The 23,156-nt window shown below is 33.3% G+C and overlaps 1 protein-coding gene across 2 annotated transcripts in view; it reads left to right on the top strand.

Moving 5' to 3' along the window:
• Positions 1–11,819: 11,819 nt before the first annotated feature.
• LOC114331412 (NPC intracellular cholesterol transporter 1 homolog 1b) overlaps positions 11,820–23,156 on the top strand; it is a 104,460-nt gene continuing 93,123 nt past the window's right edge. The window contains exons 1-2 of one of the 2 annotated variants that reach the window (XM_028280999.2): positions 11,820–11,978; positions 17,979–18,212. In XM_028280999.2, the coding sequence (XP_028136800.1) occupies positions 11,957–11,978; positions 17,979–18,212 (256 nt within the window). In that variant the 5' untranslated portion in view covers positions 11,820–11,956. Of the gene's footprint in view, positions 11,979–17,881; positions 17,901–17,978; positions 18,213–23,156 lie in introns of those variants that run through there. The other variant, XM_050654830.1, reaches the window with a different exon arrangement.

Genomic DNA, 23,156 nt, shown 5'->3' with positions numbered 1-23,156 from the left:
CAAGGAAAGCGAAATGTGATAGGATAAGAATATTCTGGCTTATAAACTTGAGGAAATGGTTTGAATGCAGTAGTGCAGAACTATTTCGAGAGGCAGTCAACTGGGTCCTCATAGCCAGGATGAGTTCCAACCTTCGGCAGAAGGTGGAACTTGAAGAAGAAGAAGCAGAGCCTCTATGCACCTTAGTGTAGGATTTGTTGGGAAATCTGTATTTCATTTCTAAAACCTCCGACTTGTTTGTTGGGATCAGTAGAAATTTCTCAGAGTTTTGTTATAGGCAAGTCATGCTACGTCCAATATCCATTGCCATTAATTTGTAATACAGTGGAACCCCGATAAGTCGGGCCCCGATAACCCGGAAGTCTGGCTAACCCGGACCGATTTTAATTAGACGAACATTTCAACAATAAAAATGTATGTAATATATAATTTGAGAGATAATGTGTATTTGTGTAATTTGAACTATACGATAGTAAAAATGACTCATGGAACACGGCGGGCGGCAGAGTGACCTTAATTGTCTCGGATTATCGGAAACAACAGGCACCCGTATTCCTTTATTTATTTCAAACTGTCTTAGCATTGTTTAAAAAAGACTAAAAGACTATTTAAAAATTCTTTTTTAAACAATGGTCTTAGTCTCCACTGTTCTTAAATAACATAATATCGTTCCGATTGTGACCGTATTGTATGCAGTACCGAGTTTTTTACCAAGAAATGAACAATACTCTATAAAACTATACGTAACTAAGATGTGTACTGTGCATATATTGTGCATATACTGTGTATATTTCATGTTATTTCAATTATAACGGAGTTTATCTGTAAATATACCGTATTTTACTAATTTTTACCATATTCTCCGGCTAACCCGGATTTTCGATAATCCTCGAGAATCGGCCTCGGTCCCGATTAATCCGAGTTATCGAGGTTCCACTGTATTCATTTGATGAAATATATAATCGGTTTAATATCCTACTCTAACCTTTGTAATATCTATAAGTATATACTAATTTTTTATCAATAGACTTCTTAGTAAAGTGTCAGGTGTTAAATAAATCATGCGTGGTGTGATATATCAGCTAAAAAAATCTTTGCATTTTTATCTTACATACTTGAAAATGAACTTTGACAATACTCGTTTAAAGGCGAGCAATATATATAGATATATTATAATAACATGACTTTTTAGGGATAAATACAACTAAAAAATACATTTTTAAAATATAGTGCAATTGAGGCCTTGAGAGCCAGAGTGACCTAACTGATAAGAACATTACTTTACATAATCAAAGAAAATGATCAGAAGCTAACAATGTCCGATTGTTTTAGTAATTCTATGTTGACCAAGAATCACTATTGGTCAACATACAATTACTAAAACAATCGGACATTGATAGCTTTTGATCGTTTTCTTTGATTAAGTAAAGTAATGTTCTTATCAGTTAGGCCACTCTGGCTCTCATGGCCTCAGTTATATTGTAGTATACACATAATAATATCACACTATCTTGAGCCATTGAAAAATCGTAATAATTAGATACAGTTGGCCGTGAAATAAAATTTCCGTCGGTTGTTAGATTAGCCAACACAAGAATTTATAAACTCTGCCTCTGGTAGTTGCTGGGTGCATTGAGTATCTTTGCCTTTTTATCTAGGCCGCTCTATAGTATAAGTAACTATCAGTGCCAGTCCCAAGCCCGGATAGAGGAGGAGGGTTTGCATCAGAAAGGACATTTAGCAGTAAAAACCTTGGAAAAAAGGAATGTGGAAAAGAGTATAGAGGCTAGGTTGTTCTCCTCTTTTCCAGAGTCTTTTCCATGTGGTCAGAAGATTGTTGAAGATAACGCAACAGACCAAAGTTTTGCAGTATCGGCTGATATTCCTTGCATGATACATGATACAGAGCTTGCATAATTTACAAGAGCAACTTTTGACATACTTTCCAGACTTGCACTCCAAAGCTGATAATGGGCGTAGATGGATGGTAAAACCTTTTTTGGACAAATCAATAGATCTGGCTTGTGTCACCATAAAAATGAAAGAATGTTTTCTAGATTTAGGTGCTGATGGCATGCTTAAAATTGAATTTAATTCGCAAAGTTTCGATGTATTTGGATGAAAAGAAAACACAAGTCGCTACTTTACACTTGTGTGAACTGGCATTTTCTCCAATAGTAAACATTAAAACTAAACAGAGAAATATACTGCAATTAAAAAATGATTTGATTATTAACGTTTCAAAAATAGCACCACAATTTGATAAACTTTTGAAAAATAAATAAGCACGTCCTTCCAACTAAAATTGTTTTTTTTGTGTAAGATCCTCAACTGTTTCTTTCAGTCGGCGACCCCCTGAGTAAGGCTTCGCGACCCACAGATTAACAAACACTGCCTTAGAGGATGCAAAAGCTAAAGAAGCTAGTCCTAAGGATTTTAACGCTCAATGTCGGAAGGATGACCCCTCCGTGGCTCGGTGGTAAGAGCGCCTGCCTTTGGATCGAAAAATCCGAAAGGTTGTGGGTTCGAATCTCACCAGGGTCAGAAATGTTTCATTTATTATAAATTAATAAATGAATATAGTTTCTGTCCTTGTGGGATCGGTACTCACCGGAGGGACCGCAGACGTTCGGATACAATTAGCGTCTCTTTGCAAAGACAATGACGTCGACTTTGCAAAGTAACAAGACACTTACTCAACATACACACTACACATGACACTAATACTCATGTTGTGACTGGCTGAATGACATAAAGTCCATGCTATTAAAAAAAAATGTCGGAAGGATGGTAGGTAAAGGAAAAAAGCGCCGATTTCATACGGAAGAAAGGGATATGATGTGTACTTTGTGTGCAAGAAACTCGTTGGAAATGTAATAAGTCGGGAGCTGTTGACGATGGATGCAAGTTTATACATAGAGTAGTTCGAACGGTCATGACAAAAATGAAGTAGGTATTTGAACAACGAGTAAAAGGAACATCTTGTAAGGATAACCAGAAGAAGTGATAAAATAATGAGTATCGAACTGAATGCAGGCAATACCAACGTGAACACCATGTGTGCTTACGCCCCACATGTAGGGTGTCATCATCATCATTATGCAACCTCTTCCGTCTACTGCTTAACATAGGTCCCATTTTTCGCCACTCTTCACGGTTCTGTGTCTCTTGTTGCCATTTCTTGGACATTTGTTAAATGTCGTACTTTTTTCTGTAAAATAACAATTATTACAGTTTCGTATTTCCTACCTAGAAAATGATAATTCACTCTGATATCTTTTACATATTTAATAAATATTTTAAATTTTATTCACACAATACCTATTCTGTTGTTAAATTGGATAATAAATATAAATAATGATCAACCAATTACATAAAATCGCACACTTAAATGTTTTGTAATTTCCTGTAATTGTTAAAGATGTAACCTAAACGTTTGAAAAAAATATACAATTAAGAAGCAAAAAATGATTATATTAATAAACAGGAAATACAACTAACTGTGTTCTTATTTACGAGAAAAGCAGAAAAAATTAAAAATATCAGAATATAACACTCAATATTAATTAATAAAAATTGGGAATACCACTTCCAGAATGACGTAAAATCTGAGCATACCCAGATGTCAATCTTATCTTTACAAGTGGTAGAGAATAACAAATGAAGCTCTACAGTGTTATGATGAAATTAGACTCTGGCGATAGGGTATGTGCATATGAAGAAGAAAACAATGGGAAAATCGAAAATCCCATTAGATGGTTGTATACCATAGTTTAAAAATTCATATAGAAGTAAAAAACTTCAAAATTTGTATACTGGTTTAAAATAGTTTATTAAAAACTTCTTAAAATGTCATCCAAATCGATTGCAAAACGTTTTAGATCTAAATTAGATCATCTTCAGTGCTTAGAATGAAGTATTTCCACGTTAGATTAAAGCAAAAGGTTAAAATTGTGACTGTGAATAAGAAAAAACATGTGAAAAATACATACATTCTGCTGAGTACCATCTACTTCAAGTGTGACTTCAATTTCCTCTGACAGCTGATTGTTAACACGTATTTTTGCTCGTTGCTTATAGTATAAATTCGATATAATTCTCAGGTCATTGTAGTCTATCTTCTTTGATTTCCGGACATGCACTAATTCTTCATGTCGTACTTTGTCGAATGCTTTATTATAGTCAATAAAACATGCATATATATCTTGATTGCCGTCCTGGCACCTTTTTATTAGTATATTAAGTAAAAAAAGCTTCACGAGTTCCTAGGCCTTTGCGAAATCCAAATTTCCTATCATTAATAATTAATGTCTATGTCCAGTTTATGATATATTCAGTTATGTTATGAATGACTTTCAGCAAATACTATAGACTGTACTACATACAACTCTTGACATTTCCCATTACATTTGAGGAAGCAAAAAAATAGCGCCATCTAGTGGTCCGCGGTGATAACCAGAGCAATCTAACCTTACATTTATAAAATAGCTTTATTATTGTTTTTGTATAAGTGTTTGAACTATATTTATTTTAATTTAATTTAGCAAAATTAGCTCTTTATTCAAAAATTAATCAAATTAAATTTGAATGTTTACGTCAAATTTTACGTTGTCAAAACGTAATTTCACCGCAAGCCGACAGTGGCGCCAGTGGCAACGTGCTTCGCGTGCTTCCAGATTTCTGTGGGAGTTGGATGTATTACAGTCACTAGTATTTGCTTTCAGTAGCTACTTTGGCACATTGGACATCAAGCTAATGGTGCGGTAGTCGCCGCGTTCCCTTGCGTTTTTTTTAGGGAGATAAATAAAGATCGACGTTAACCATTCTTTGGGTAATATGCCTAAGGTATAAATTTTGTATATTAAAAATCAATACGCTGCTCATCTATAATTTTTAGATAGGAAGCATGTCTATTCCGTTCTTCATTGTTTTTAATGCGTGTATTATTTCTTCTTTTGTAATATCTGGACCTATTTCTCCTGAAGTAAGTTCTATGTGTTCCAGGTCCCCTCGTTCATCATCGAACAGTTCGTCGATGTATTCTGCCCAACGTTGTATTTTCTCATAGGCCTGTGTTAAAGCAACCTCGTGTCTATCCAGAAGTGCACCAGTGAGATTTTGTTTTCTTAGTCCTGCCATTTCTTTGACTTTCTTATATAGGCTAAATAGATCGTATCTTATCGCTAAATAGAGGTACTCGATCTCTTTGCATTTCTCTTCAAAGTGTTTTTCTTTTGCCTGCCTTATCATTATCTTATTTCGTGGTTAATTTCCCGTGGTAAATCAAAAATTAGGTTATGCTAAACACGTTACAAGACTTTTATCAAAAAGGATGTCTCGAGATAATTCCTATTATCTTACAGACTAGCACCTATGTTTATATTCTTTGAATATTTAAATCGTAACGATAAACCCCCAGCAAAGAAAATAAAGCTCTTAAGAATACACTCGACAATACAATATTAACGTATTATATTATATACAGGGTGATTCATTAAGAATGTCCAATCTTTGAAATGTAGATTCTAGACCTCAAAATATTAAGATTTAACCCAAATCATTTATATAAAATGTGGCTCGTTACTGAGTTACAGGGTGTTTTATTTAAAAATTTAATAACTATTTTTAAACAGGGCTTTAAAAATATTTGACATATCCTTGTCATACTTGGCAGAAAATATAGGTACTGTACATCCTACTAAATTATAATAAATAAACTTTTCTGGCTACTACCAGAGGCTTACGACAGGGGAAAGTGAATGGTTGACCCTTTCCAAATTCTACGCCACTGGCGAAATTGCTATTTTAGCACAACATTTCGATTTTCCAATACTTTCTATGAAAGTAATATACTCTTCATTCGTAACGTTAAAGTCATTAGTTTTCGAGATATTTGAAGTTGAAAATGAAGCGGCATAGCTATTTTGATTAATGTATTGTGCTCCTTCATTTTTAACTTTAAATATCTCGAAAACTAATGATTTTACCGGTACGGATGAAGAGTATATTATTTACATAGAAAGTATTGGAGAATCGAAAAATTGCAATAAAATAGTAATTCCGCCAGTGGCGTAGAATGTGGGAAGGGTCAACCATTCACTTCCCCTGTCGTACGCCTCTGGTACTAGCAAGAAGATTTTGTTTAACATATTTTAGTAGGTTGTACCGTATCTACACTATCTGCTAAGTATGATAAGGATATGTCAAATACTTTTAAAATACTGGATAAACATTTTTAATATTTATGTAATAGGGATGTTTGATCTAAAAATTTAAAAATTATTTGTACCCAGTACTTTAAAAGTATTTGAAATTGCCGTATCTTACTTGCCAAAAAGTGTAGGTATTGTCAAAGCGAAGATCGGTGGAATATGCGCATTTTATTAATGAAATTCGATATTTTTAAGATATTCCAGAAGCCGCTACAGATAAAATGTTTTAACGACCTATTAATCATTTAGAATTACTCAACGGATATTAGTACAGTTAAAATAATTAAGACGATAACCGAACAACATTGATTTAATGAGTAAAATTTAGTTTTTTTTACTTTAATGACAACAAAAGCAAGCCCATTAGCAGAACCCAATTAAAAATTATTTTGCACATCATATTTGAAACATTATTTGGTTGAAAAATCTCATTTTTGTTGCCAAAAAAATATATTAATTTGTTTGGACTAAATTACAGTTGTGCTTATCTTAAAAAGGATATGTTACTATCAACATTCGCACAGTGTTGCCAAACTGAATTTTGTTATTTTGGGTGTAAATTTTTTCCACGGATCTCCGAGGGTCTATACCACCTTACCAATTTATGTTAAATAAACGTTTCTGGCTATTACCAGAGGCCTACAGGGGAAAATGAATGGTTGAACCTTCCCAAATTCTACGCCACTGATGGAATTACCATTTCAGCATAATTTTTAGATTCTCCAATACTTTCTATGCAAATAATATACTCTTCATTCGTATAGATAAAATCATTCGTTTTCGAGATATTTGAAGTTAAAAATGAAGGGGCACAATACAATAATCAAAATAACTGTAAAGTTTCATTTTCAACTTCAAATATCTCGAAAACTAATGACCTTAACGTTACGAATGAAGAGTACATTATTTACATAGAAAGTATTGGAAAATCTAAATATTGTGCTAAAATAGCAATTTCGCCAGTGGCGTAGAATTTGGGAAGGGTAAACCATGCACTGTCCCCTGTCGTACGCCTCTGGTAGTAGCCAGAAACGTTTGTTTATGATTATTTAATAGGGTGTACGGCAACTAGACTTTCTGCAAAGTATGACAAGGATATGTCAAATAGTTTTAAAGTACTGGGTAAAAATGTTTATTAAATTTTTAAATAGAACACCCTGTAATGTAATAACTCAGTAACGAGGCATATTTTATATAAGTGATTTGGGTTAAATCTTAATATTTTAAGGTCTAAATTCTACAACTCAGAGATTGAACATTCTTAATGAATCACCCTGTATATAATCAAAAACCTATCTACTTTTCTACCATATAATGGTGTAAGGCAGTGGTGCTCAGATTTACACTTCATGGGATCTACCACATAAACTGCAAGCGACCAGCGATCGACTGCTAGTAAAAAAAATTTGAAAATAAAAAACTTTATTTCACATTTCTATTTGATAAAACGTTGTAACTACAGAGAGTTGTAGTTAAAGATGTTTTTCATCTTAATTTTACTTGGATGAAGTGCATGACACTTCATATCATCCACAAGTTAGCGCAGTCTCCACCTTTTCCGTGAATCGCGATCGACTTCAAAAACTTTGGCGATCGACCGTTTGAGCACCGCTGGTGTAAGGTGTAAGGTTTAATTTATTTCTTAACAAATTTCTTCCATTCTTTACGGTTGCCTGTCAAAATTTTTGCATATGTCCATGTTACTCTTCTTCTGTACAATATCTTTCTGATTTTCCATGCATGTCTTGGTCTTCCATAGATTCTTCTCTCTGACTAAAAAAGCTGAAAGGGTGAAACAGTTGGAATAAAGGTAAATGGAGTTCCCATTATGAACATTAGATATGCGGATGACACTGTCATCTAAGCAGAAAATATTGAGGACCTTCAGAGGCTGGTGACCAGAATAGCGGAGTTTGGACAAGAATACGGTCTAGCAGTGAACGTCAAGAAGACAAAATTTATGAGAATATCGAAAACTCAAAGAAATGACGATAATCTCTTCATAAACGGAACCAATGTCGAACGAGTAGACCAATATGCATATCTTGGAACAATGATCTACTCCACAGGAGATTACTTGCAGGAAATCAAAATCAGAATAGAAAAGGCTAGAGAAAATTTTAACAAAATGAGAAAAGTGTTCTGCACAAGAGATTTGGAGCGAGTTGGAGCTAATAGTTAGCAGTGGCGGCTCGTGGCTTTAGGAACAGGGTCGGCAAGGTTTTGTCTCCTCAGATAGGTATGCCATCTAATTAAATGGCTTCAATTTCATAGAAGATTCTTGGTTTTTGTTTTTTTTATTTTTTTATTTTTTTTGTTTTTTTTTGTTTTTTCCTATAAATTTAGAACCTAAACCTATTTATAAATGAACTCTAGTCTATGTTGTTTCGAAGTAGGAAAATAGGTTATAACGTCATTGTAAAATTTATTATTGTTTTGAAGAGGTTTTAAAAGTTTTTTTTCTATTAACATTTGAGACAAGTTTGACATTCGGTCTTGTTTCATGGTGTTTCGACAATACGTTTGGACTCTTTTGAGACTCTTCAGAGAAATCCCGTTAATTTGAGGCAGAATTTGCCCACATTTGAGCACAATAATTTATTAATTTCGGGAACAGTTTGTTATACCTAATGAATTACAGTATATAAAATTAAACATATTTTGTAACTATCCCACCTTCCGAAAATATTTAGATCAGTATATAAAACTGTTAATCCATTTTCTTATTTTATTTGATTAAAGAATGATGGATAATTTTTAATGAACTTGTCTAATAGATATTTTAAAAATTCTTTGGAAATAATAATTGAGTTATCCTCCCACTCAAAAAGGTTCGGAACATTGTTTAAATAATCAAAATGTCAAAAAATGAAGAAAAATTTCGATTTTTTTCTTCGTTTTTTGATTTTAACTTTCAAAGTATTCACTTCAGAGAAAAGTTATACTTACATAAAAGTTGCGTAATTAAATTTTCTACAATACAGGATTGGTTAAAAATTTTAAAAAGTATCATCCTTGTTGCAAAACAGCAATAATTGCGAAAAAATCATAAAAAACAAGTATTCACATTTTACGTTTTTCAACCATTTATGCTACACTTACGACCTCCATATTTTAACCAGAAAACCTCTATGATATATTAAAACAATACTGTAAATTTCATTAAGGTCGATTCAATACATATTGCAGAATAAATTTTGCAATCCAGCTTTTGCAAAAAAAATTATTTTTTTCAAAATGTTGCAGTACTGACAATAGAGCAGATAGCAAGTTGAATTTTTTTGACATACAAAAGAAAGGTAAAATATTCTTCTATATGTAAAAATAAATTCAACTTGATGTCTACTTTATTTTCAGTTCTGCAACATTTTGAAAAAACGAATTTTTTTGCGAAAGCTGGATGGCAAAATTTATCTTGCAAAATCTATTGAACCGATCTTAAGGTGATACAGTAGCGATCAACAGGTAGCCAAAACGTGTTCCAAGATTGCGGCTGTAATTTTGAATATTTTTTCGAGATATTTGGCACACGTATTCGTAATATAATAAAGAATGGCGGTACAGAGCCCAATTTGAAAAATATATTAATATGTGGAAATTACTCTGTAATTAAATACAATATTAAAAAATCGAGCCTGTACCGCCATTAAGAAGAACAAAACAATACACTTTCTTCAAATAAACTTTTTTATCCGATGCCTAGATTTTATGTCATTTTGGAACTACTAATAAAATAAAAAATTTTAGTAGTTCCAAAATGACACAAAATCTAGTCATCGGATAAAAAAGTTTATTTGAAGAACGTGTATTTTTTTGTTCTTCTTAATGGCGGTACAGACTCGTTTTTTTTAATATTGTATTTAATTACAGAGTAATTTCCACATATTAATATATTTTTCAAATTGGGCTCTGTACCGCCATTCTTTATTATATTACGAATAAGTTTGCCAAATATCTCGAAAAAATATTCAAAATTACAGCCGCAATCTTGGAACGCGTTTTCGCTACCTGTTGGTCGCTACTGTTTCCTCTTAATGAAATTCACAGTATTGTTTTATTATATGATATAGTTTTTCTGGGTAAAATTATAAAGGTCCTAAGTGTAGCCTAAACGGTTGAAAAACGATTTTTTTCGCAATTATTGCTATTTTGCAACAAGGGTGATAATTTTTTAAATTTTTAACTAATCCTATATTGTAGGAAATTTAATTACGCAACTTTTATGTCAGTGCAACTTTTCTCGAAAATGAATACTTTTAGAATTATAATCAAAAAATGAAGAAAAAAATCGAATTTTTCCTTCATTTTTTGACATTTTGATTATTTAATAATATTCCGGACCTTTTTGAGTGGGAGGATAACTCAAATATTATTATATGAGTTATTTTCAAGCAATTTCTGCAAACAAATATGAGTCACCTTTCAACGTCCAAATTAATGTTACTAATATTTTTACAGATGCGCCCCTGGTCTATAGGTACGTGTCTTGTTGCCGTTTGCAGATCACCGCTCGGCAGATTGTTTTTCTGCCGTACTTGCCATTCAAATAAATACGGGGAATGTATAATTGGTTGCCTATCGGCTAATATTCCATAGCTTGTTATTACAAGTAAATGGTCAATCTGGGTACGGCTTGCCGAAGCGGGCCTTATAAGAATTCACACAATCGCAATCGGGTGCATGGCTAGGATCATTAATTTGAAAACTATCTTACGCACAGGCTGGTCTATAGTTATTTATCTAGGCTGGGCAGCATATATAGCAGATTGAAAGACATATTCAGCAGCGAAATTCTTTTAAGCATTAAAAGGAAAGTATACAATCAATGTGTTCTTCCAATCATTACGTATGGAGTTGAAACACTAAAATCAACCAAAGCAAGGGTGTCAAAGCTTAGAATAGCAAGAAAATGGAAAATGGAAAGATCTATTCTAGGAATAAGACTTGCGGATCGAGTGAGAAATTTAGAAATGAGTAAGGCAAAGAACGGGTGTGCAAGATATGATAGAAAGAATAACCAGATTAAAATGGAGTTTCGCCCGACATATAGCGAGACTGCAGGATGACAGGAGGACAAAAAAACTGTTAGAAAGGAGACCTCGCATGGACAAGAGAAGCAGATGCAGACCACCAACACGCTGTACAGACGACATAAAAATAATGGATGGTAGTTGGATGCAATTAGTACAAGATCGAACTTCCTGGAGACGTGCTGAGGAGGCTTATGTCCTTCAGTGGACAAGAGAAGAAGCTGGATGATGATCATGATGAACTTTTCACAGCAGCCAGCTCTAAAGTCCGATTAAGTATAATGATTGCCGACCTTCGTCCGAAAGACGGTTGTGAATAGGTCGAAGTAAAAGAATAATGTAGACATCAAAGAACACGTTACAAGATTTTTATCAAAAAGAATGTCTCGAGATAATCCTATTATCTTACAGACTAGCAACTATGTTCATAAGCTTTGAATATTTAAACCCCCAGCAGAGAAAATCAAGCTCTTAAGATTACTCTCGACAATACAATATTAACGTATTTATCATATAGATAATATGCAAATACTGTTTAAATCAATACCTCGGTTCCATTTTGATTGATTTATAATCAACATTTGTTCATGCTTTTTATCAAATTCCATTGAAATTATAAATATAATCTGATACTTCAAACGCTATTTGTTTCAAATCATCGTCGTGTGTGATCTGAGCCAGTCTCTAATGTGAATCTTAGTTTTCTTATCAGTTATGGAGCTATTATTTAGAAACAGTAAGTAAATTACTATATAAAAAAAACTAAGTTTTCAATCTAACGGCACATAAAACAACATTCAAAAATGTTACTCTACATCCCACCAGATTGAAAACAATGGGAACCTTCTCTGGTTACACCTCCGAGGCTTCTACAATTTGCAAGCCATAACGGATGCTGAGACTAAGGAACATGAGGGAATTTTACAATTTATAATTCACGTCCCATCTGCTCAGCGCGGTAAAGTTCCAACGAGAACGTTTCCCTTTGTACTCCTATCAGAGTAAACATGTATATCAAAAATGAATAACCATTTTCAATTTCGTTGCAACACGAAACTACAGCCGCATCATTATTCATAGACTGCACGACGGGGTTTGTCCTAATTAGGTCAGAGGGAGCAGCATATGTGCCTCCTGATGAGAGACTAATAAGTTTCGAAACCGGTAGAGGTGCTTACTGCTCTCTCTGATTAAACTGGAATAATGATGCGGCTGTAGTTTCGTGTTGCAACGAAATTGAAAATGGTTATTCATTTTTTATTTACATGTTTACTCTGATTGGAGTACGAAGGGAACCATTCTCGTTGGAACTTTACCGCGCTAAGGAGATAGGACGTGAATTATAAATTGTGAAATTCTCTCATCTTCCTTAGTCTCAGCATCCGTTATGGCTTGCAAATTGTAGAAGTCTCGGAGGTGTTATCAGAGAAAGGTTCCCATTGTTTTCAATCTGGTAGGATGTAGAGTATCATTTTTGGATGTTGTTTTATGTGCTGTTAGATTGAAAACTTAATTTTTTACTAGCAGTTGCCGCTAATTTTGCTCGTAGCAATTCGTGACTGCACGCCGGGGTTTGTCCTAGTTGGGTCAGAGAGAGCAGCATATGTGCCTCCTGATGAGAGACTAATAAGTTTCGAAACCGGTAGAGGTGCTTGCTGCACTCTCTGGTTGAACTGGAATAATGATGCGGCTGTAGTTTTGTATTGCAACGAAATTAAAAATGGTTATTTATTTTTTTACTATATAAAACTATATACATAGTAAACAGTAGATATATTAATATACACAGGATAAAATTTAAGAAATATTCACCCGGAAGTGTTAGTTTTAATAATTATAACTATAAATAGGGCACATAGGTTTGGTATAGGTTATGATATTTCAAACACAACTTCATCATCCTCAGTGGCATCAAAGCTCCTTCAAAACAATCCTCCATTAACTCCTATCTCTGGCCATTCTTCTACACACTCTCATACTCTTTCTTCTTTTGCCCTTTAATTCGTCTAATTCTGAACATAGGCTTCTCCCAGTTTCCTCCATTCGCTTCTGTTTAGTGCTTTCTGTTTCCAGTGCGTTCCTCCTATCTTTTTAATGTCGTCTCCCCATCTCATCTGGGGTCGTCCTCTTGCTCTCTTTCCTGTCCATGGTCTCCATTGTTGTATCGTGCTATTCCACCTATTGTCCGTTTGTCTAGCGTTATGACCTGCGAAGCTCCATTTTAGCCTGGTTATATGTTGACCTGCGTCTTTGACTTTTGTTCTATTTCTGACCCAGTTGTTTTGCTTTTTGTCTGTCAATTTTACTCCTAACATTGCTCTCTCCATGGCTCTTTGTGTCTTTATTATTTTATTCATGTTTGCCTTGGTCAAGGTCCATGTTTGGAATGCTTATGTGAGAATTGGGAGTATGCACTGGTCAAACACTCTTGTTTTTAAGTATTGTTGTAATTTTTTATTCTTTAGGACCCATTTTAATTTTCAAAAACCTGCCCAGGCTAATCTGACCCTTCTTTTTACCTCCGCTGTTTGGTTTTCCTTATTTATTTTTATAATCTGTCCCAAATATATATAATCATTAACCGCTTCTATTGTGGTGCCGTTTAGTATTACGTTTCTATTGTCTTGTGTGTTTGTCATTGTTTTTGTTTTACTCATACTCTTTAATAGATTTTAAATCGTCATCTAATTTGTGTTAATACCTAAGTCTCGGTCTTTTTCAGGCTCGTTGACCAATCGTTCCTCTTCGGTCAAAATCTTTTCTGACTATTACACCTTTCTTTTGCCTGATTACATGCCCTAAGGCGTGCTACCTTAATGAATTTTGCAACGTCAGGTTCCCCGAAACTTCTATACAACTCAAAGTTGCAACGCCTGAACCACAAATCTTGGTCTTTTATTCCTGCATATATTCTCTTTGTATATTCCAGCTCAAACTCCTTCGTCTGTTTCCAACGGTTTTTTGATTAGTCATATACAGACACTACATTTGTTTGGGTTCCATATATGTACTATGATTTCATACATATCCTTCGATATGTATAAAGGGAAATGTTTTGAAATATCTTCTTGGAAAAAGTACTGGCTATTCTTTCTAGATGGGCGTTCCAAGTAAGTCGCTTATCGCTAAATAATAACACTAGTTTACAACCAATTTGCGACTGGAATGCAAAATGGTGTTTTTTGTTAATTAATGCACTCTAAATATGATTATGATGGTAAAAAGTTCCCAACACGTAAGATTTTTGAGTTATGATTTTTTCAAAAAAAATGAGTTATGATTTTTAAGTTATGAGTATTTTACTAAAATTTTTTTAAAACAGTCATTTGTAATATATCGGTGCGTGATCTTATCAAATTAACGTTTTTCCTAAAAATTGTGAATAATTTGGTCACACTGGGATATCTAATGTCTACGAATAACACATTAACATTTAAATAAAGAACAAACCAAAGGTAGTCCTTAATCAGTAAACCTAACCATTTAAAGTTATATAGTTCAAAACCATTTTAACGACTGTTACTCTTGCATGACAAAAGTGTCTGGGTTTTCAAGGAAGAACAAGCATAAAATTAAATATCCAGATATTACCTCAGCAATAAAACCGGTTTTTCATGGAGAAGATTTACCAGTTCTAGGACCTCGGCAAATCAGGCGAAATATTTGGAAATGTATGGTGACAAAAGTGAATCTGATGATGTATCAGAAAATAATGATTCTTATTTTCCCGAAAGCGACGTAAAAGCACCTTATTGCATCCAAAAAGCCGAGTTACATGATTTAGTTCGAGACCTTCACTTGTCCAAAGGTCATGCTTAACCCATAGGCTCTAGATTACAATAATGGATTTTTTTAATGGAATTTACTAGCCAGGACAACTTATAACATTTAAGAACTGTAACCAGGAGCTATCCTCGTTTTTTACTATGCAGGATAAAAGTGTGTTTGTGTTAATCCAAATAGTGATATGGGAAAATTGGGATATGCAAAAGACTTAATATAATTTTTGTTTCTAGTAGTGTTGAACTTATATGTATATAGTATATAAGAATTTTTATAATAAACAGCCATATTTGATGCATTCTATAACTCCAAATCTAATATTTCACATGACCAGACAATGTACGGTGGACGCATAAGCAGAAATGCGCGGAACTTTAAGAAGAAGATAACTCAAAATATATACGTGATGGAACATTTTGGTGTTTGAATTCGCATTCAGGATGCTTTAAACTCCCCGATACAGCCATTTTAACATCAGTCGCAACTTTTTTTTGTTAATTTGTTGACTAGTGTAATTAGTACCACTAAGTACTAGATATTTCACCTGATTCGCTTTTTTAACAGTGTCTCCATACAAAGCTGAGACTTTTCCTTTGTCGCATCACCTAGTAAGAATATATAATGTTCCTTGGGGCGTGCTGGATAGAACATTTCTTCCGTATTTTCTTCTTACCATCATATGCATGTCTAGGGTTACCATACGTCCGGATTTCGTCCGGACAGTCCGGATTTGAAAGACATGTCCGGATTGGCGTCCGGATATGAGAAATGTCCGGATTGTTTTCTTTACTCAAAAAAAAAAAAAATGGAAAACATTTGGTCCAACGGAGGGAAATTTCATTCTGCGCAGCACCTAGTTAGGTTCTAGGTCTAAAGTATGTTAAAGCATAGGTGTATATTATGTATTTTAAACTGGCAAAGATTTTCGATGTTAGTTGCATATTGTAGCGAAACAACTGTACTTTTAATTGTGCCATATGCATTTCGCATATACAGTCTATTCCAACGAAAATTTTACCACCCCAGAAATTCAGAAACCAAGAGCTTCTTCAAAATTTAAAAAAATACGTCAATTTATAATGGGAGGGGGACGAATTTTCATGCAAAATTCATGCCCTCAAATGTAACCCTCCACTGCCCCGCATCAACCACCATTTTTTTTAAATAGCAAGTGTGATCGAGTGGCACATCATTTGAAAGGTAATTTTTTTATCTGCACACTCCATTTTTTTAATTTACATAACAAGTTTGAAAATAATTTTGGACTTAACAAATGTATTATAAATTAGTTATATCCAAAACTGTCTTTAAAGTTATTTCGCAAATTAAAAAAAGTAGAGGGTCGTGTAGAGAAAAAAACTACCTTTAAAATGATGTGCAACTCGACTTCACACTAATTAAAAAACACTGGGGCCAGTAGGGGGTTACATTTGAAAGCATGAAAATTCGTCCCCCTTCCAATACAAATTGACGTGTTTTTGTGAAGAAACTCTTAGGGGGTGATCAAATTTTCGTTGGAACACACTGTATGTACAATTAGACGTAGCAAGATAGTCAAATTCACATTTTACATTTTCTACAACCTCTTGGACTACCCCTGTCCGGATTTGGCCTTAATAAATTATGGTAACCCTATGCATGTCTGCACTTCTACCTCTGTGCGTCAAAAGTCAAAGGGTGATCACAGTAGGAGAGACAACACTCTCCCGGTGGTCACCCCTTAGCTGTTTTGGCCAAAACCTCCTCTGCTTGAATGTCTGTTAGAATCAGCCTATTTTCCGCATTGCTTTGATCTAGAAGTTGCCATTGAGATGATCATCCATCAACGGCCCCTTCTTAATATGCCTATGAATATTTTTTTACTGGCATCAACAGAAATGTGCCTTTTCTTAGATTTGTAACATTTCCTTTTTAGATTTAGTATTTCCTTGTGCAAAGTTTTCAATGAAAAACATGCCACAAGACTTTTTTTTCCAACTTTATATTCTTTCTATTTCCATTTTTTAGTGGCTTTTGCTATTTCGTACCATCCAGAAGTATTGTTTTGAATATTTTACCTTCTTCAAACAGCAAACTAAATCATGTAGTTTGTCGAATGCATTCTACTGTATATCTGTCATTCTGTTTTCTGTTCGTACGTTTCTATATTATTCTCCGATTTGTGTTTCAAAATAAATATAGCGATTTTCGTTTATTACATTAATTTATATTTTCTATTGATAATTTTAATATACTTCGTAGTTGCATTAATGAATACTATCAAGATTGTGTATATTATTATCATTAATGGATAAGATAATAGATGAGATTCTTATCGTTTGATACGTGATAATAAAATGCTGCTCTGGTGAGATATACCTGTTTACAGAATAGGTATATATATTGTATATAATTACAAGAATAAAAAACCACCAAACGCCGTAAAAATGAGTGGCGCATACAATATTCCAGTTAAAAAAGACCTGATACGAATATTACGTGGCGCGAAAATGTATTTTCATTTTAATGCAATATAAAATTTTAGTCTTATTTTAAACGATTTTTCCATAATATTTGCTAAATTTGAAGTAAAACGCGCCACAAAAGAGTAACTTTGATACAGTTTGAATTTTGAAACTCTTTTGTGGCGCGTTTACTTCAAATTTAGCAAATATTATGGAAAAATCGTTTGAAATAAAACAAAAATTTTATATTGCATTAAAATGAAAATACATTTTCGGGCCATGTAATATTCATATCAGATCTTTTTTAGCTGGAATATTGTATGCGCCACTAATTTTTACGGCGTTTAACGGTATTTTATTCTTGTATCAGGAGTTTTTCAAAGTTTTGTTATAAATTAAATGTATGAAGTTGAAATGACAAAATAGAATGTGTAAGTGAGAAAAAGACTAATAAAATATTTTCATAATATTTATAAAATAAAAAGATGTATAATATTCATTTATTTTAGGTAAATTATTCTACAATTCCATATCAAGCCTATTTATTCTAGTTTTAATACCAAACACTTTAGCAAAATGTTTATTTTATGGACAGTGTCACAAAGACGACAAGGGTCATGCTCAGAATTGCGTAAAGTGGATGGACAACGAGCCCAAACCATTAAACACATCGCATGCAAAATATACGTCAGCTGTTGATTACCTAAGAGAGTATTGCCCTTTTTATGTTGATAGTAATGGAGGTAAGTACCTACTGAAAATAGATACAGCTATACCCTATTCCACGAACATACGCCTGTTTTGGATTACTTCGACAAGGAATATTTTACTGTGCAAAATAAGAAGAACGAAAGTAAATTGAAAATTACATTGTTGTTTATTGGAATAATTATTAGCGCCATTTACTTTCGTACTTCTTATGTTGCACAGTAAAATACTCGTTGTCGAAGTAATCCAAAACAGGCGTATGTTCGTGGAATGGCCCATAATAAGAGAAATAAATAAAAGTTGGCCAGTTAAAAAATGCTTATTTTTTGTCATGGCTATGGCAATTGTTGATTTTGAGTTTGACAATAAATTAGACTTACTGTCAATAATAAACAATAAAGTATACTATATAGACTAATAGATCACTAGAGTATAATAGACTAGCATTTTTATGTCTGATCGACTTGAAGAAAGCATTTGACAGAGGAAGACTAAAAAAAATGTAATCCATCTTCTGTATAATAGAGAATTCACCCTAGATATCATAAAAACTAATGAAAACATCTGCCAAAACAACAAAATGGAAGTCAGCATAGATGGACAACTTACAAAACCTATAGATATAGGCAGCGGAATAAGACAGGGAGACTCATTGAGTCCTATGCTCTTCAATTCAATCATGGATGAAAGCATCAAAATCGTCAACAAAGGAAGAGGATATAGAATGGGAAACAAAGACGTAAAAATACTCTGCTACGCAGACGACACAATATTGATAACCCAAGATGAAGATAGTCTGCAAAAATTAGTCCACAGATTTAACATAAGAGCAAAAGAATTCAATGACAATTTCATCTCAGAAAACTAAAACAATAGTAATCAGTAAAAAACCAATTAGATGCAAAATAGAAATTGATGGTATCAGTATTGGACAAGTAGTGGAAATAAAATACCTTGGAATGACATTGTCAAGTTACGGAGACCTGGAAAAACAAGTGAGAAATCAAATACAAAAAGCAAATAGACTAGCAGGATGCCTTAATAACACTATATGGCGAAACCGACATATTAACACCCAGATGAGGTCAAGAATTTATAAAGCCAGTGTAACGCCCGGTTTCATAATTATCAGTTAAAGTGGACTTTAAATTTTAAGTTGGTACCTTTATCAATGCAATTCATATGAGTAAATGTCAACTTTAAAGTGAACTTTAGTTAATGTTCACTTTAAGTTGATTATGAAACCGGGCGTAAGACTAATAATGGCATATGCATAAGAAACAAGACCCGATGCAGCCACAACACAAATACTACTGGAAAGGGCAGAGATGAGAGTACTGAGAAGAATTACAGGAAATACGCTGAGTGATCGAAAGAGGAGTGAAGACATTAGAAGTAAAGGGTATAAACGAATGGACACTAAATATAAACAAAGAATGGAGTAACCACATAACCAGACTGAGTGAAACACGTGTGGTCAAAATAACCAGAAATACATCACCAATCGGTAGAAGAAGTATCGGCCGACCGCGCAAAAGATGGAGTGACAACCTTCCATAGAGGTATCAATCCGATAATGAACAAGCAAAATTGCTTATAAAGAGGAAGAAGAAGAATAATAAACAAAAATTAACTAAACAAGTTATAGAAAATTGTCTTTTCTACAATAGTTTGCTGAATAAATGAACTATATTTTTCCAACCGGCTCGAAGGACCAAAACAAATGTAGGGGAAAGGATGAGAAACCTGGTTCGATAAGTTACTAGGTTGCCAGATATACAATTAAACTTTATTGTTTTACATACAGGGTGTCCCGAAAAGATTGGTCATAAATTATACCACAGATTCTGGGATCAAAAATAGGTTGATTGAACCCCACTTACCTATATACAATAGGGCACACAAAAAAAGTTACAGCCCTTTGAAGTTACAAAATGAAAATCGATTTTTTTTGATATATCTAAGAATTTTGAAAAATCTCTATTTTTATTGAAAATGGACATGTGGCATTCTTATGACAGCATCATATTTAAAAAAAAGATTAAAGTGAAATTTGTGTACCCCATAAAAATTTTATGGGGGTTTTGTTCCTTGAAACCCCCCAAACTTTTGTGTACGTTTCAATTAAATTATTATTGTAACACCATTAGTTAAACACAATGTTTTTAAAACTTTTTTGCTTCTTAGTACTTTTTCGATAAGCCAGTGTTTATCGACATATTTTGAATATTTTTCTAATCCACCACATATTTGTCTATTTTGGTTAAGTACGATTATACAGTGATGAGCGTGCTAATAACCGGCAAAATAGCGCAAAAGATGGAAAACATATTAAATTGTGAGATAAAAAGAAATAAAACTAGTAGAGTTGTTAAATTTAGCGATAGTAACATATAAATTGACATTATATTGATTGTTTCCCACCTTTAGACGTATCAAAGGAGTATGTCAACTAAAACTGTCACTGTGACAGTGGCATTTCTCAAATTCGTCCGATACGCCTAAAGGTGGGAAACAATCAATATAATGTCAATCCATAAGTTACTATCGCTAAATTTAACACCTCCACTAGGTTCATCTCTTTTTATCTCACAACTTAATTATGTTTTCCACCTTTTGCGTTATTTTGCCGGTTATTAGTGCGCTCATCACTGTAGAGACCTGTTAATAATCTGAAAATTTATTTATAATTTACATTTTCAGGTATATTTTGAAAAAGACCCCACATCTCGATAAAAGGTGACTTATCAAAAAAAGACTAAGAGGCAAAAAAGTTTTAAAAACACTGTGTTTAACTAATGGTACCACAATAATAGTTTAATTGGAACGTACACAAACATATGGGGGGTTTAAAGGAACAAAACCCCCATAACATTTTTATGTAAAATTAAAAAGAAGCCGCATCTCGATAAAAACTGGCTAATCGAAAAAATACTAAGAGGCAAAAAAGTTTTAAAAACGTTGTGTTTAACTAATGGTACCACAATAATGAATTAATTGGAACGTACACAAAAGTTTCGGGGGTTTTAAGGGAACAAAACCCCCATAAAATTTTTATGGGGTAAACAAACTTCACTATAATTTTGTCTGTTCCTTCCATAAGAATGATACATGTCCATTTTCAATAAAAAATCTCTAATAGTTTTCGCTATATTAAAATAAATCGATTTTCATTTTGTAATTTCAAAGGGCTGTAACTTTTTTTATGAGCACATTTGTAATAAGGTAAGTTAGGTTCAATCATTCAATCGAACTATTTTTGACCCCAGAATGTGTGGTATAATTTATGACCAATCTTTTCGGGACACCCTGTATATCATTTAATGAGTTTTGAATCATTTAATATGAACATTTTTGTGTATTGTATTAATGTTAAAAAATGTGACTTGTTGTCAACTTCCATCCTATTTTTTAAAATTCGTAAACATTCAGAACGGATAAATATCGTCAGAAGAAAAAGATCAATGGATTATGCGGAAGGTCACTGATGGATGGAATGAAGGTGTCACCATTTATGTAAAACAAAATCTTTAATATACGATTTGCAGATGACACAACCATTCTCACCAACTCGGTGGTGGAAATAGGTCTACTGCTGCAGAGCATAGAAAAAACATCGTTAAAGAGGCAGGTCTAAGAAGAGTTATTAGACAAAAGATTGAATATTTTGCTCTGTAAATTCGATCAAGAAATTTTCATCTAGAAGTTGAAAAACTAATAATGAATATTTTATTTACAATTTGTTGTTCATAAATATTTCTTGTTACCAATGTAACGTGGTAGTTGCGTTTGTTGCTCCAGGTAACAAAATCAGATTTAGAATCAAAACATACAAAAGATAAGATAATTAAATAAATGTAAAGACTGAAATAGTTTTGTACACACTTATGACAACAGGTAAAAGGGGGAGAAGTGTACTTTTGAAGTGTGTAAAATTAATAATTCTTAGCTGAGCGCTTTCGGCTTATAAAGCCATCTTCGGAGCTATGGTCAAAAAGGTCAAAATACCACTATGAAGAGAGATGGGTTCCATTTTTGATATGAAATACTTCTGTTTCTTATGTAGTTTTTTATTGGTTGGAAAAAACTTTGTCTGTCTGTTTAAAAAATTGTTCAATTTGCTGTTGGTTATTTTTGTATCCAGAAAAGTTAAACATCAAGAACGAGCACAAAGGACTTTCACACGAAAATTACATTATATAAAACGAATATTTGATCATGGTAAGGTCAAAAAAACCTTGTCATTTGAATATTGCGGTGTCAGATAGCAGAATGGTCGCCTCGCATGAAGGATTTTTAATGACAGTCGATGTAGACTTTGTGCTCGTTCTTGATGTTTAACTTTTCTGGATACAAAAATAACCAACAGCAAATTGAACAATTTTTTAAACAGACAGACAAAGTTTTTTCCAACCAATAAAAAACTACATAAGAAACAGAAGTATTTCATATCATAAATGGAACCCATCTGTCTTCATAGTGGTATTTTGACCTTTTTGACCATAGCTCCGAAAATGGCTTTATAAGCCGAAAGCGCTCAGCTAAGAATTATTAATTTTACACACTTCAAAAGTACACTTCTCCCCCTTTTACCTGATAAGATAATTAGCCTTAGGGGAGACCGGGGCTGGTTGACGCATTTTTTACATTTTTGGACCTAGATGCTAAATTAAAAGATTTAGTACAACTTTTTGCTCAATGTATGAAAATTTAATCTTTTGCGCAAGAGATGTTGTAAAAATAAACATCTTACAGACAATACTTTATGTTCAATTTGAGAAAGAAAATTGTATGTCACTGTGCGCCAACCAGCCCCGCCACGGGGTTGGTTGACGCAACACATGGGGTTGGTTGACGCCCATATTATAAAGTAACAAAACAACGAAATAATAAACACAAACTTTATTATTAATGAAAAACACTGGTGTATTTAAATTTCTAGAATCTAAATTTAACTCAAATAATAAATTAGGTATAAA

Source organism: Diabrotica virgifera, chromosome 6, assembly GCF_917563875.1.
Source record: "Diabrotica virgifera virgifera chromosome 6, PGI_DIABVI_V3a".
Classification (NCBI taxonomy): Eukaryota; Metazoa; Arthropoda; class Insecta; order Coleoptera; family Chrysomelidae; genus Diabrotica; species Diabrotica virgifera.
The sequence above is the reverse complement of the archived record's forward strand: the minus strand, read 5'-3'. Positions and strand labels throughout refer to the sequence as shown.